Genomic DNA, 14,274 nt, shown 5'->3' with positions numbered 1-14,274 from the left:
TAGCACTTTTTTTTTTACAAATGCAGATTTTATCTAAATGAAATGACGCTAGTTCCAGGTGTGGTTGTTACTCCATTATGATTATGCTGCTCCTATATCATTTTTCGGTATCCTGCCTTTACAAATCCTTGTCATATTTCTGAAGCTTCCAACATTAGTGTACAGAAATTGCACTGTTTAGTTTTAGTTTTTGTTTTTAATAACCACATGTGGCTCTTTAACTGTATCTCTCTTATTGCTCTTCTCCAGATTTTAGTGCTTTCTTTATCTCTTCTGCTACAGAAAAAGTCAGTTAATCTCCTATAATCTCATTTAGCTATGTGAATAAAGTCAGGAATGGAGCCTTCCTGAGCATCACATAAACATCTCTCCACATTTCTCATTTAAAAGCATTCCCTTAAGCCCTGGTTAAGTGCAAATGTAGGATTTAAAAGTGTTTTCTGCTTTGTTTGGAAGGAAAAAGGGAAAATCATAGCTTTCTAGAAAAGCATATTATTGGGAAGACTGGGGTTTAAGAAAGAGAAAACCGGTATTGTGCTCGACAGAGAACTATTTAAGGCTTTGTTGTATTTTTATTTTTTTTTTAACTTTCCTCACATACAAATATATACTTATAGAAATGATGTTATGAGCCTAAAATCGTACATGGTGTGACTCTGATGTGACGTCTCTGTTTAAAAATGACACAGTTACAAACTAGTTTTGCAGAAGCAGTTGATTTCACACAGCTTAAATAATGCCAGTTAGAGTTTGCAAAATGACATGGGATTGTGAAGTACTGTTGTATATAGGTTCTGATTCATGCCAACACTTAGGCATATGTCCTGCTTCTGCATAAAGTACAGTAAGTTAAATGGAGATCTGTTCTGTAGTATTAGTCTGCCTGTGTGGAGGTATAGAAGTCAAAGCTAAAAATGCATAAGACAGTTGTGAACTCAATAGCAGGTTTTTATCCTTTCACAGATTTGGAAATGTTTGAGAGTAATTAACTTTTCCTCTGTTTGCCTCATTTGAATTATTAGTAAAAATAGTTTAGAGTTGTTATGAAAAACTGAGGTATGTCAGTTTTTCAAAACAGTCCAGATAAGGACATAAAAGAAAAATTATGTACATATGAAGCTATTTGTTTCTGAATGCATTTTATCCTGTATTCAATCCATCAATAGCTAGACACCTTATTGTTATACATTAAGCAGATTCATTTTTTTGTTACTGTTGAAATAAGTAGTTTCAAATCATTCTTATGGATTTCTGAACTAATTCATAAAATGAACTAATTGTTTTCTATTATGTTCCTAGACTTGTCAAATTGAGAATTTTGGAGTTAAGGGAGAATCACTTGAAAACTCTACCAAAGTAAGTGATTGAATATTTATGTAACTTTCAGTTGAAATTTCCAAAAGTGCAAAATAATTTCATTTGTAGCAATACAACAGTGCTGTTTGTGTTCAGTTATTTTTTTTCTACTGTTAAAAGAAATTCTGCTGAAGGTTTTTAGCAAAAAGTAAGCATACAATGGAAGATGGACACTGGCACAGTAGTTGACTGTAACTTCATACCCCAAATCTACAGTGTAACGTTTAAAATATTAAATGTAAATAGAACTGAGAAACAAAACATGGGATAACCCTGGCCAGTGATTATGTGATAGTATTTTCCTCATCAAGAAGTAATCTGATGTGTTGGAAACATTTTCAGTATAACCTCAGTAGAACAATCTCCCCATATGATCCATGCAGATGTTAAGTGTATTTGGTCATTTACAATGCTATTTAGAAACTTGTATCATCAGAATATTGAAGAAATGTCCAGTTTGGCACCATTTCTTGAATTATTCACAAAAAAGAAAAAAGTATGTCTCCGGGATTTACTGTCATTTGACCAACGCTTAAATGGTATTTTGAAAAGGAAACAATAAAGAAATGAAAAATAAAATCTAGGGTTCCCACTCTGAATATAGGAACTACCACTGCAATAAAGCAGGGAGTACATTTTTACAGTCAGACCAATGTTATGTAAATGTTTTATGTGACAGGGATCCTTACCAATGAAAAAATATCCATGGATATGGGAATTGTTCTAAATGGAGGTCATATGTTCCCATTATAAGTGAGAGTTATAATGATGGTGAATAGACTGTATTTATGCAACTTTGCTGATACAAAATTATTTGTTATTTAGTTTGTTTAAAAAGGGCACTTTGTTCAGCAACCATGTGTTTACTAAAATCTGATGTACAGGCATTTTACACCTATATGGGATATAATGATGTTTTCACTACTTCCTGTGGGCATTTACCTAAAGGCAAAACGCTTTTCTTTTTTATATGACAGCTATTTTTTAAGTTAAAAGGATATATTCCTGATATCATTGGAAACCCCTTTTTTTTTTTTTTTTTTTTTTTTCCCCTCTGTGAAGCCCCTTCAGTCTGCTCCCGAAGGGTGTAGCTGCATTTAAAAATAAAACCTGCGGGGAGGGCACATCTGTAGACTTTGAGAACTTTAACATCTGAAATGCCATACATATGCTGCAGTGTGTGCATGTTATGGAGGCCAGCTCTTAAATATCGGTCTCTTTTAGAAGGGAAGTCTCTGCACACAGAAGGTGCTTGTCAGAATAAATGAATTGTGTGTGTGCTAGTATTGAAGAATTGGAATTACACAATAATTTTAATCAAATGCAATATTTTGATACTTCTGGTCTAATGGTAATCCCACTGAAGGTGATACATTTTTCACTGAGGTCAGTGGCAGCAAGGTTAGACTTGTGTGCCCTCATTACTAATAAAAATGATCAGTGCTCTGTTACTGCTGTGATACATGGTGCTTACCAGGCAATTGTGGAGTTTGGCATGTGTTTGGAAGACCTCCTACCTAAGGGTAGCCTCTGGTTTTAGCAGCACTAGGTTTTCTAAAGTGGCTAAGCGTGACTTTTCCCCATGTGTAATTCTGACAATAAGGAAATTCTGTGACTCCAGTAACCAGGGGAAACGTTATTTGCAGGTGTTTGTTCTCTGCTCTATGCTGTGGCAGAAGGCGTTGCTGTATACTACTGAGAGTGGAAATAAAAGCTTTAGCGTGTGCAAATGCTGTCCTTAAAACTATTGTTAAAATAGCTGTATTAAAAAATACAGTAAAAGTAAGAGGGAAGAAAGATGGCAAGGCCATTTTTGCATGAGATGAGACAAAAATGAGAGATCTATGTATTTCTGGACTTTTTTGTCCTCCGGAGCAGTTTTCTCTGCAAGAAAAAAAAAAAAAAGGCCTAGTGCAAGGCCCTTCAGCAGCAGGCAGAGCTGGCACACCAGTGCCGATGTTTGGGCTGTATGGGGAAACCAGGAAGGCTTCCGAGTAATTGTGACCAGAGCTCTGTGCCTGTGAGAGAACAACCTGCCGTTAGGAACACAAATGCAGTGACGTAAATCAGAATGCATTTTACACTCTAGTGATAAAACAGGTGATGGAGGTCTTTCAGCTAGGCGCTTAAAGGCTTTCATTCCTACCCTAAAGTTTATTTGATGTATTGTTGATAAGGTAACCTGATTATGCTGGTAGTTTGTTCAGTAATTCTGATGTAAGAGTAGATGTGAAAAGGAAGTTAAATAAAAATTTTAATACTGTACTTTGGCTTTTAAATAGTTTTGAAATGTACTGTAAGACCATTTCAAGTAACTTCTGCTCAGTACTGCTACCGTGCTCAGTGCAACTTAGAAGATGTGGAACAAAAAGTTATCAAAAAGCAGATCGTGCTCTTTCACCTGTTCTGTGCTGTCAAGATAGATGCATATAAAGAATTTTTGAAGGAAACATTTGGCATTTTGGCATAAATAGCAATTAAATGTGCTTCGTGTTTACCATAGCTCTATTTTTGCTTCTCAGTCAACAGGTCAAGACTGTTGTAAAATGTACCCATAGTAACCGAATGCAAAATGTTCAAAAATTATTTACAAAATCATCAGATTAAGTAAATACTAATGATCAGTGGCTGAAAGGTAGCTCTCTAACCAGAGCTTAGATCTCAAAAATGTCCCTCTTTAATACATCTTTTATTAAAAAATGAGAGCTCTCCTTTGACTGTTGAATTTGTCAACATAATTTTCCAGCACTTAAAACTGATCTAAACATATCGCTGTATTCCCCAGCAGTTCCCTGATAGGAAATTAGTGACGCATGGTTCATGAAGCGTTTTGAAGAGTTTTCTGATTTCTTCTGACAAGCATACCAAACATTTAAAACAACATTTCTTGCTGTACCGTCGTGGTCTGGAGATGTACCTTAGTTTTCAGATGAACATGCTGCAGGATGTTGCTGTTTTCTCTCAGCAGTACTTTCTCTTCAGAAAATCCTCTTAGGTTTACTGCTACTTTTATATACTGAAAATAGTTTGATTAAAGATTGTTACAGATACCTATTTCCAAGAGCTTTGGGGAAATTAGAAATATTTGGAAATCTCTATCCAATATTACAAATGTTTTATTAAGCATTAATTTGTGCAACAAAACCAGAAAAATGTGTTTTCTTCTCTGTAATTTCTGTTAACTTTCTGGAGCATTTGTGAGATTCTGACTACATTTCTTAAGCCTGAAATATGTTACTACCTTGATCACAAGGCCCTCTTTGGCTTGAAGAATCAAGCAATATAATTTATATTATTCTGTTTGGATAAAAGTGTACTTGATCTTTAGTCGCTGCAGTGACATGTAATATCACTGTAATAGCTCAGGGCGATGTTTAATAGTCCGCAGCTCCCAATAGCTGTGTAGCATTCTGTTCTGTAATGCTACCCTACTGAATATGTATTTGGAGCTAGAGGCAAGGCTTTCAATTGCCAGTGATGTTTTCAGGCATTTTGCACCCAAACTGAAGCAATTATATTCAGTGGAGAGATTCCTGTTAGCTTCAATGGGTTTTGAATGAGGCAATTTGTGCTTCAGTGTTTAATTATTCTGTGTTTGAGTTATTTCTCAGAGTGGAGGGATGTAATTCCCAGTTTTCTATCCTGCTGAATAATGCTCTGGTCCAACCTGGATGGGAAGATACGGGAGAACAGGAGGCTGCCAAGGGAGAGCCACTTGGAGAACTGCAGTAGGAGACCTCCAGAGTCCCACAGGTGCCTACAAGGACCTGTCTTGCCCTCAGTCCTATCTGTGGCAGTGGTTGACCCTCACCTGGCAAGGCCTGAAAAACTTGATTTCTGGAAACCTCTTTTCATTAACATCCTTTCCAAGTCATTTACAAACAACTTGAGCAGCATGTGCCCCAGATCAGAGCCTCCTCCTACACCCACTCATTTATTTAGTTAGTTAGTTCCAATCTGCTGCCATTTATTTACCTACACAAAGACCTTCTCTCATCACAGAGATGCTTAGGTTAAGAATTTCCAGTTTGGTAGACTATATTGTCCAGATCTCTTGTACTCTTGACTCTTTCAAGTGGCTCCAGGAGGTTTCTGAGTCACCCCTTCTCATCAGAAAAACTGTTGATTTTTTTTCCCAGTGTGTCATATTTATCTTTACTTTGTTATTTCCCTTATGTTATTGTTTAGAAGAGTTTCTGTTAATTTGTCTGGTACAGATGCCAGTCAGTGACATGCGGCTTCCTAGACTTATCCTGGAGTAATTTAAAAGCTGTTGTGCCAGTAGTTATACACTTCCCAGTCATCTAGCACTGAAGCACCATTTGAGAGGCTTTGTGTGTCATACGTGCACATTGTTAGAGCTCTTTACCTGAGTACCATTTCATCTCAGCAATTTTGCGCTGTTCATTTGGTTTGCTTTATTGAGACTTCTGCTTAAGACAAATCCCCCAGTTGATTCTCTGTGGGTAAGCACTGCAGCATGGGAGCCTGCCCAAGCTCTGAATACAAATGTAGAAAATTAATTTAGTTTTTCTGCTATGACCTTCTTTTCTTTTTTCCTGAGCATTCCTTTTATATCCTTTCCATAGGCTCTGGCAGGTTTCCTGCTCCTGAGGTGCTTGAAGAAAGATTTATTATTACTTTTTATGCCTTTTTTCCAAATATTTCTGAAGATAGTTTCTAGCCTTTTATAGCTAACCATTCTGTTCTATTTTCCTTATTTGGATGTGTTTTCATCTCTTTGAAGGATGTCTTCTAAGTTTTTTTAGCAATGTTTGCTTTGGATTTTCTCAGGTCCTTTTCACAGGTAGTTTTGTATTGCTTTAATTCTTGCACGTGTTGATCTTCTCACAGCAGCAATTTAGCTTCTTAGCTGGTAGGAAGGACTTCTTGCTGTGATTATTTTCCTCTTACCTGCCCAGAGCCATCCTGAAAAAAGCTGGTGCCACTGACCCCAGAGGCCAGACGTTGCTCATGAAGGGGGCTGCTCATGTGGGGCCTGACCCTGCTAATGCAGGGAGGGATGTGTGCCTGCATCTCTGGACCTCAGAGGTGCAAGTATATCTTGCCGTTTTAGCATCATGATGGTGAAACAGGAATTAATGAGTCTTTCTGACAAGTGTGAAGTGTGTGAGTGTGTGAGCACACCTGACTTGGTGACAGTGAAATAGATGCTCACGTTGTTGTTGCAATATTCCCATTTCAGTCCAGATAAACAGCTTTCACACCTCTGTTACCCTCTTATCTATTTCCTACTCTTAATTGCAGTTTCAGCTTAGATGGCTTTGTCTCACCTCTGATACAAACAAATTGGAGTGTAGTTTTTCTGTATGAGTGCACAATGAGGCCCCTTCTAACCTAGTGGTTAAAAAATTACTAGGCTAACAGTGTTTGTGCTGATGTTTTTGAAGCCATTTGCCAAATAAATTTTGTGTTGGGACTGTGAACTCTAAGGCCTGTACTTCATTCTGAGGCTGTTGGAATGGCTCTGAGTATTGGACATTCCCGTAAGAACCACAAAATGGGTTGACAGTAACTAAGCTGTGTGATTAATCCAACCACTCTGGTGCTCAGTGTATTTAATAATTTTATTTGAGGATTTGTGTAAAAGATAAAAAATACCTCTGTTTTCTCGCTGCTTGGTAAGTGGATTTTACTGATGTCTGTGAGTTTCAGCTGCAAAGCACTTCTGTTTGTGTTAGCACACATTGTTAGAAAGTACACCTCTTCCAACCAATTAGTTGTTTCTGAGAAGTTCCCTCCGAACTAGCTGAATGAAAATTCCCAGTGGATACAAATACTGAAGTCGTGTTTGTGCTGCCCACACTGTAGGAAACAATTTCTGTGTTACATGAGTCAACCTTAAATCATGCGGCAGGAGCTGGGTTCTGCAGGTGGCCTGTGGGTATGATTGCTTCATTTCTGACCACAGTTTGAGGCCTCGTGCTATATATTATATAAAATATTTCTGGATGTTTAGTTCCAATAAATGTACTATTGGGCAGTAGACCTTCCAAATACAGACTGATATTCTCCCTAAAAGAGTAAAAATCAAAAGCTTCTGTGTTCAAACTAGATTTAAATCTAGATTATTGAGAAGAATATATTGGTATTGCCCTACTACCAATGGGCATCTGGTTAAACCCTGGCATTATTTTCCTAGTTTTTTGTTTTGTTGTTTTATTGTTGTTGGTGGTGGTTTTTGTTTTGTTTTGTTTTGTTTTCTTAAAAGTGGTAAAGTAGATCTGTTAGCTAGACTTTACATGTCTACCACAGGCAGTATTTTTATATCCATCTTGACTTTTTTTCGAGGAGTTTGCGTATAGCTTGGTTTGTGCATTAAAAATTAAGGTTATCTTTTATAACTTAAACCAAAGATCCTTTCAAATGCATTGGAGCTCAAAGGAACCAGTGTACTCAGGCTGATGAAAGTACCCACTTAGGATGGAAGAGTAAATCGTAAAACCTAAAATCTCATATAACATAACTACACCACCATGTTTAAAAAGCAGAGATATGTGGAAGCTGTATATAAATATGCCTTTGGTGTGTTTGTGTGCACATTTATGCAGTTAGATAAAACATATGTGTACGTGTTTATATATACATATCCACGCATATATGCTATATAAACATATATGCATGTGTTGTCTCTTTCTCTCTCATCAAATGGTTAACAGCAACTAACCTGGCATAAAAAAAAAAACAAAAAACTAGCTAATCCAGAAATTAACCCTATTCCAAGTCTAAATTTTTAGCCAAGTGTTTTAGGAACAGTGGTACATACACAAAACTCAGATGGTTCCCCTCCCTCATGTTCATCACTTTGCTTGCTTGCCTGCTGAGGATGCCTGGTTGTTTCAGGATAGTGCTGAGTTATTACATTGATTGAAGTAAATCTCCCTCTGTTCTTCAAAGCCGGTACATGAATTTACAGCTTAGTTGGAAAGAAATGTTCTGAGCACATTTCTGTAACAACAAAATTTTTTAAGTTGTCTAACAGTCCCATTGAAACCTGGTCTGGTTACCACTTTTACAGAAGCTCATTAATTTGCATTTAAATTTATATTTTCTGAAATTAGGCTCTGTCATAAATATTCATTGCTCTTCATAGCAGACTTGACACTCCTAAACTGAAAGTTTGGGGACATTAATATCCTGTTGAATTCTTGAGAGGAGTCCAGGGTACTTCATATCTCAGGAAGGAACCTGGAAACAGTACCTGCACCAAGCAGCAAGGCAGCCTGCCTGTGGTTTTTCAAAAACCTTTGAATAAATTGAAGTAGTTAGCATGGTCTTTGCTTTTAGAGCTGTTTGAGCTCAGGAAAACACCTTCTCAGGGTTTTGTAGGATATCCTTCAGTAGAAACTGGTGAAATTGAAAAACTGTAGAAACTGCAATTGTAAATGGTGAGTCACTAGGGTCTGAGAAAGTGTAGGCGCTGGTAATTGATGAGAAAATACTTGTATTTGCTGCACTCATCTTAATGACTCACCATTTCCCACCTGAAGCTGTGGCTTCTCATCTCTTTGATTTTCTTGACAATAGATATTAGAGCTATTAGGGTTTTGTTGTTGTTTACAATACCATGCTTTTAGGAAATAACATACAATGAAGACATTACCAAGGGGATGGGTCCTTGGCAGCTAATGTTTGGAAAAAAACAACAGGTCTTGTCTTCGCCTTCAGCTAGTGCTCAGAATTAATTTGCTGTGTGAAGAGTAAAAGTTTTGGATCAAATTCTCAAGAACAGCCTCTAAAATTGGAAGAACTGTGGAATTCTGAAGATGAGCAATTAAAACTGGGTGATATTTAATAATACGGTGTGCAAGGTCATGTACTGAGGGACTAATATGAAATTATGCTATAAATTAGGGGTTCTTCAGTCAGAAATCACACTGAAGAAAAGAAGACATTATTGTATTAGTGGGATGTAAAATGTCTATGAGTCATCAACCTAGCAGTGTCCTGACAAAGCCAAATGTTCTTTGACAAAGTTTTTCCACTGGAGATACAGAAGTGTTTGTGGCACTGTACAGAAAATAAGGGAGACCTCATTAGGAAAGATTCCAAATGCAACAAGTACGAGGAAGAGCTAAAGAAGGTCCAAATCCTTTGGGAAAAGTAATGATTGCAAAATGTGTCATAAGACAAGGCTCTAGAAATAGCATATTGCTGTGAAAACAGAAGGTGAGGGGAGATATGTTAGTGTTTGTCTCTACACACAGTCAGGTGAGGCAACTTGGAAGAGAAAATTATCTTCAGCCTGGACAGGTTCATCTGTTTGGCAGAGGAGCAGATGAGAATAAGCTGGCCATAGGAACGAGAACTCTGAGTGCATAGCCAGCCCCACCTCCAGGGTCTCTATTATTTTAAGATTGACACACACCCCTTTGTGTTTTGCTGGAAGACAAAAACAACGCTTGCGGCTTGGGAACCTCTCTCCCTTGTAAGACCAGTAGATGCCAAAGGTGGGAAGAGGCAGGGTGGTCCCTGCCCCACTGCTGGAACTGGTCCCGGGCGTTCCCAATGGGCTCAAGGGCCAGGATGCAGCCTGCTTGCATGGCCACTCTGGCCTTCCTGTCAGAAACTTCATTCTCACAAGACAATTGTGGGACGATTAAACTCTGGTGGCATCTGTTGCGGTCCTGCCGGTTTGAACTTGGTGCATTGCTGTGTGAAATCTGCTCCCCGTGCAAAGCAAAGTTTGTTGATTATTAAGCACAGTGTCTGAAATCAACCAGAAACAGTAAGTTTTAATCACAAGTGATACTGTTGATTAGCAACTTTATATTCCTTCGAAGAAGTCAACATGCATTATTCTATTACTCCTTAGTTGTTGTTTTAAATTACATTAAAGTACATTTAAGTACATTACATTAGAGTACCTTTCTGAAAGATATTTATTTTTTAAATACCCGTGCCATCAGTTTGCAGTTGTTTTAGTGCAACCTCCATATCTTTCATACCTGTCAGCTTGAGCCAGGAATAGCATGACTTTAGGGAAGTGATGATGGTGAAGGGTATTTTTTTTTCCTGTTGTTATAATTAACCTTTTTGCATTCATGTGTTTTCAGTTTTAAAATGTAAACTTGATGTTTTCTAGTCTCAACTGCACAGCTTTAGGTTTTAATTGTAATAAAATGTAACTATGGAAAAATACTGGCAGTATGTTTTAGCCACAAGGTCATATTTCTGAGGATTGAGGCTAATAAGTATATTTTCTGTCGGAATTCACATTTCACTTGTAAAATTATTGTTTAGACACACCTATTGTAGGCAATGTGATATAAAGCTGGTACTCTTCTGTTTTGATTTCTTTTCTGCAAATGTCCCAAGTTCTAAAGGGAATCTCTGGGTTTTTACTGCCACTTTTTGCATTACAACAGTACTTCTGTGCATTCTAGTTCTACAATTGAGCAGTTCTCAAAAATTCTGAGAAAAATACAAATTTCTATTTTTGCATAATATTTTATTATGGATGTTTGAAATTCTTACGTGATTAAGGGCAAAGGGTCTGTTTTCTTCCACCTGTTTAAAAGCACAGAAGGTCACTATCATCTGAAATTTTCCATGAAAGGTATTTCAAACAGAAGCAAAAAGGATGCCATCCATTAACTTTTTCCTTCTGGGTAATGAATGGAATGGTGAAACCAATCAACCAATCTTTTTGTGCATATGTAGTGTATCTGTTGTGTCTTCAAAGATGAAAATACATTATCACAAAATGTACAGGGGAGAAGAATCCCGTTTTTCACCCAGAAGAGTTCAGTCTAACTAAGAAATTAAATTTAATGGATTTTTCTATCTTTTGAATTTCTAGTGTAGTTTTTTTTTTTTTTTTCCATAAATATAATGTGAAAATTTGATATTTCTCTTCCTTCTGTCCTTCCCTCCTTCCTGTTGCTCATTTCTTAGGAGTGAGACTGTGTATAAGGAGACTCAAAAGACCAAGGTTTCTAAGCAGCATCTTAAGAAATTTATAAAAAACGCACAGTAACTTGGTAAGGAAACAATGTAAGGTGTTGCAGACTAGATTCTGCCTTGGCAGAACATATCTATAATAATGACAGGTATTTTGCAGAGGTTATTTACAAATTTGAATTATCTACCTGTAGAGAGTTAAAGGTCTTATGACTTTCTGTAGCTAAGACTTTGTTTTGAATTGAAAAAATAAAGAGAATAATGTAGTCAGGTCTTGTATAAATACATTGTATGTGTTGAATGCTGGCATTCCTCTATACATAATCATTTTAGTATAGAAACTGTCATATATCTTTCATGAGCATCTTTGGTGATTTATAGAAACATAGTTTTGAAACACTGTCAGATAAAGTTATTTTGCTCTTGTTCCCTATATCAATACCATTTTGCTTTGACTTTAAGATAAGCACAAACATTTCTAGCTTTTGCCACGTTGAAAGACTGCAGATTTGGTGTTGCTTGGAGTGAGCCAATAAAAGATTCTGAAAGATATTCAGGCATCTAAAACATCACAATCCATTTTGTTTTTTCAGGTATTAAATTTGATGAATAAAACTGATAATTATTATTTCCATTAATCCTGAAGATGGAGTTGTTGGAAGCATTCTTGTGACTTAAGAACATGAGTTCCATTCACTTAGATAACATTTATAATCCTGAAATCCTTACCACCTCCAAAATTCTGTTTTAGGAAGTAGATTTGCAAAAAACACAGTTTGTGTGAAGTGTGTTGAAGTCAATGGAATCAATTATTCATATCAGTTGAGAATATGTCCAGGAACATTTAAATATAGATTTAAAAGCATAACTTCAGACTGCTATTTTTTGAAATGCTGTTCCACTTTTTTCCTGGTTCATTATAAAGATGTAAACTGTTTCTTGCACTTTGAGATTACAAATGTTTTCATCTTTCATGATGACCTGTTTTCTTTAATGGTAACTCTTGCTGAGTTTAATAAATCATATTCTAAATGACTTAGTACTTTGGCATTACATTATTAAAATATTGCTGGTATTTTAATAAGTAGTTGAGAAACTACTACTACATAACTTCCCATTAGGCTGTTTTAAATTAAATATATTTGCTGCTCAGAGAAGATGCAGAAAAATGCATTTTATTGCTTTCCTGTTACAAGAGTGTTTTTCCAACATCAATAGTGGGTCAAGCTTATCTGAAAAATTGCCATAATTATTCTTTCCTAAAGGTAATAGTGGCAATTTTTTGCCATATCTCCAGTGAGCGACAGTCTGAGAGGTGATACAGCCAGAACTTATAGTTCATTAAAAATATACCAGTACTTTTTCTGTCATCTAGGATAATCTTGACATTACTTTAGTTTATGAACTAATGGTTCTAATGAATTATCTTATGAATTAGTGGTTCTTATCTGAGAGTGTTTGTGTTGTGTGCAATTTTAGTGTTTCAAATGGATGAAGGAAAGACACAAAGGAACTTAGAGTTTTGTATGCAGGCTTGTTTCATATACCAAATATTTTTGTATTTATTTATTATTTATTTGTCCAAAAACTTCCATTTAACAGATATGAAATTGATTTATATTTTCTATCTGACTAGTAGGGTTAAATTTCAGATAGAGAGTTCACAGTATAAAGCGGCGGGAGGGGAGAACATTTTTAACCATGGAGAATCACCGTGGTCCACCTTACACTCATTTTGTTCTCAGTTATACCAGAACCCTGAGCTCTTCCCAGGACATTGAAGCTAAAGACACGAAGAGTTCAAGCTGACTGTTATTAATGAGATATTAATTTGTGTGCCCAGCTCTCGGGTATGGTTGTTTTATGGTATGCAAGGAAATTGCTCAGTATACTCAGGGCACCTTAAGTCAGTGTTAATTCTACGTGATTGAAAAACATCTGCAGAGTAAAGACACCTGTGTACGGTTGATATGACAACAGGAATTTAAATTTAGAGATGACTACGGAGTGCATTGAGAACGGGATGGCGTTTTTACCTGCCATGGCCATTGCAGACTTTGTCTTTCTCCCAGCTGGAACAGGAGACCACTAGGCACATATTACCACCTCGGAGCGTCCGCGTGCCCTGCGCTGTGTTAGCTCTCGTGTCAGCTTTGAGAAACACCCCAGCCTGATGCCCTGGGACAACGTGTCTGCCATTCCATAGATCGTCAGATTAAGGATTGATGGTTCTGAGATAAACACCTGTAAAAAGACATCGTCAGTTGTTGCCATCCATCGCTTTATCAAATTGTAGAAACTGTACGTGTGGACGCTGTGGGCTGTGAACTCCAGCAGCATCCCATTTCCCATGAGAGGGGTGGGACAGCCTCGGAAGGGCACTGCGGCAGTGTCACCAAGGCCACCAAGCAGACAGCACTTAACCTGTGATCAGCTCGGGGTACGCGACACATTACCTGGTGTGATCATTTCCCTCAAGCCCTGAAAAATTCACTGTACCATGAGGCATTCTATTTATGTAATCAGAAAAATAAAAAACAATCATGAAAAATGTGATGTCTCTCAGCTGCTTGTGTTTCTGAATGTATGACAAGTGGTTGACTTCCTTTTGAAAAACTGTAGAGTACGTGTGTGTGAATAGATTGCAGTGGTTGTTATTCTTATATCACAGTTATTTTCTGTAGCTGGTCAGTGAGTTATAAACTATTTATATTTGTATTTCCCACTGAAATATATTTGTACAAATATACAGAAGATACCAGTTATGCCCAGCATTTATGCCTTGCAGCTGACTTTTTAGCACATGTGGCTGCTCTGTGCTTCTCCCATTTCAGTGTCTCCAAGGGACTGGTTTGGTTCAAGCCCACAAGCTCTGTGTTGCAGCTTGCTTCCTGTCATTGGACTATGAAACAGGTCTTGCACGTTTGCCATACTTCCAAATGGAATATTATCTTTTTGTCTACCTCCAACAGTCCTCTAATAACTAAATAGGAA

General features: G+C 37.1%; 1 protein-coding gene across 9 annotated transcripts in view; it reads left to right on the top strand.

Moving 5' to 3' along the window:
* The window catches only part of LRRC7 (leucine rich repeat containing 7), a 170,609-nt gene that overhangs the window by 87,439 nt on the left and 68,896 nt on the right, over nucleotides 1–14,274 (top strand). For 8 of the 9 annotated variants that reach the window (XM_032191862.1, XM_032191860.1, XM_032191861.1 and 5 more), the window contains exon 7: nucleotides 1,300–1,356. In XM_032191862.1, coding sequence (XP_032047753.1) covers nucleotides 1,300–1,356 — 57 coding nt within the window. Of the gene's footprint in view, nucleotides 1–1,299; nucleotides 1,357–13,025; nucleotides 13,115–14,274 lie in introns of those variants that run through there. The other variant, XM_032191865.1, reaches the window with a different exon arrangement.

Source organism: Aythya fuligula, chromosome 8 (genome assembly GCF_009819795.1).
Source record: "Aythya fuligula isolate bAytFul2 chromosome 8, bAytFul2.pri, whole genome shotgun sequence".
Lineage (NCBI taxonomy): Eukaryota > Metazoa > Chordata > Aves > Anseriformes > Anatidae > Aythya > Aythya fuligula.
Note: the sequence above shows the minus strand (reverse complement) of the source record. Positions and strands in the feature narration are given on the sequence as shown.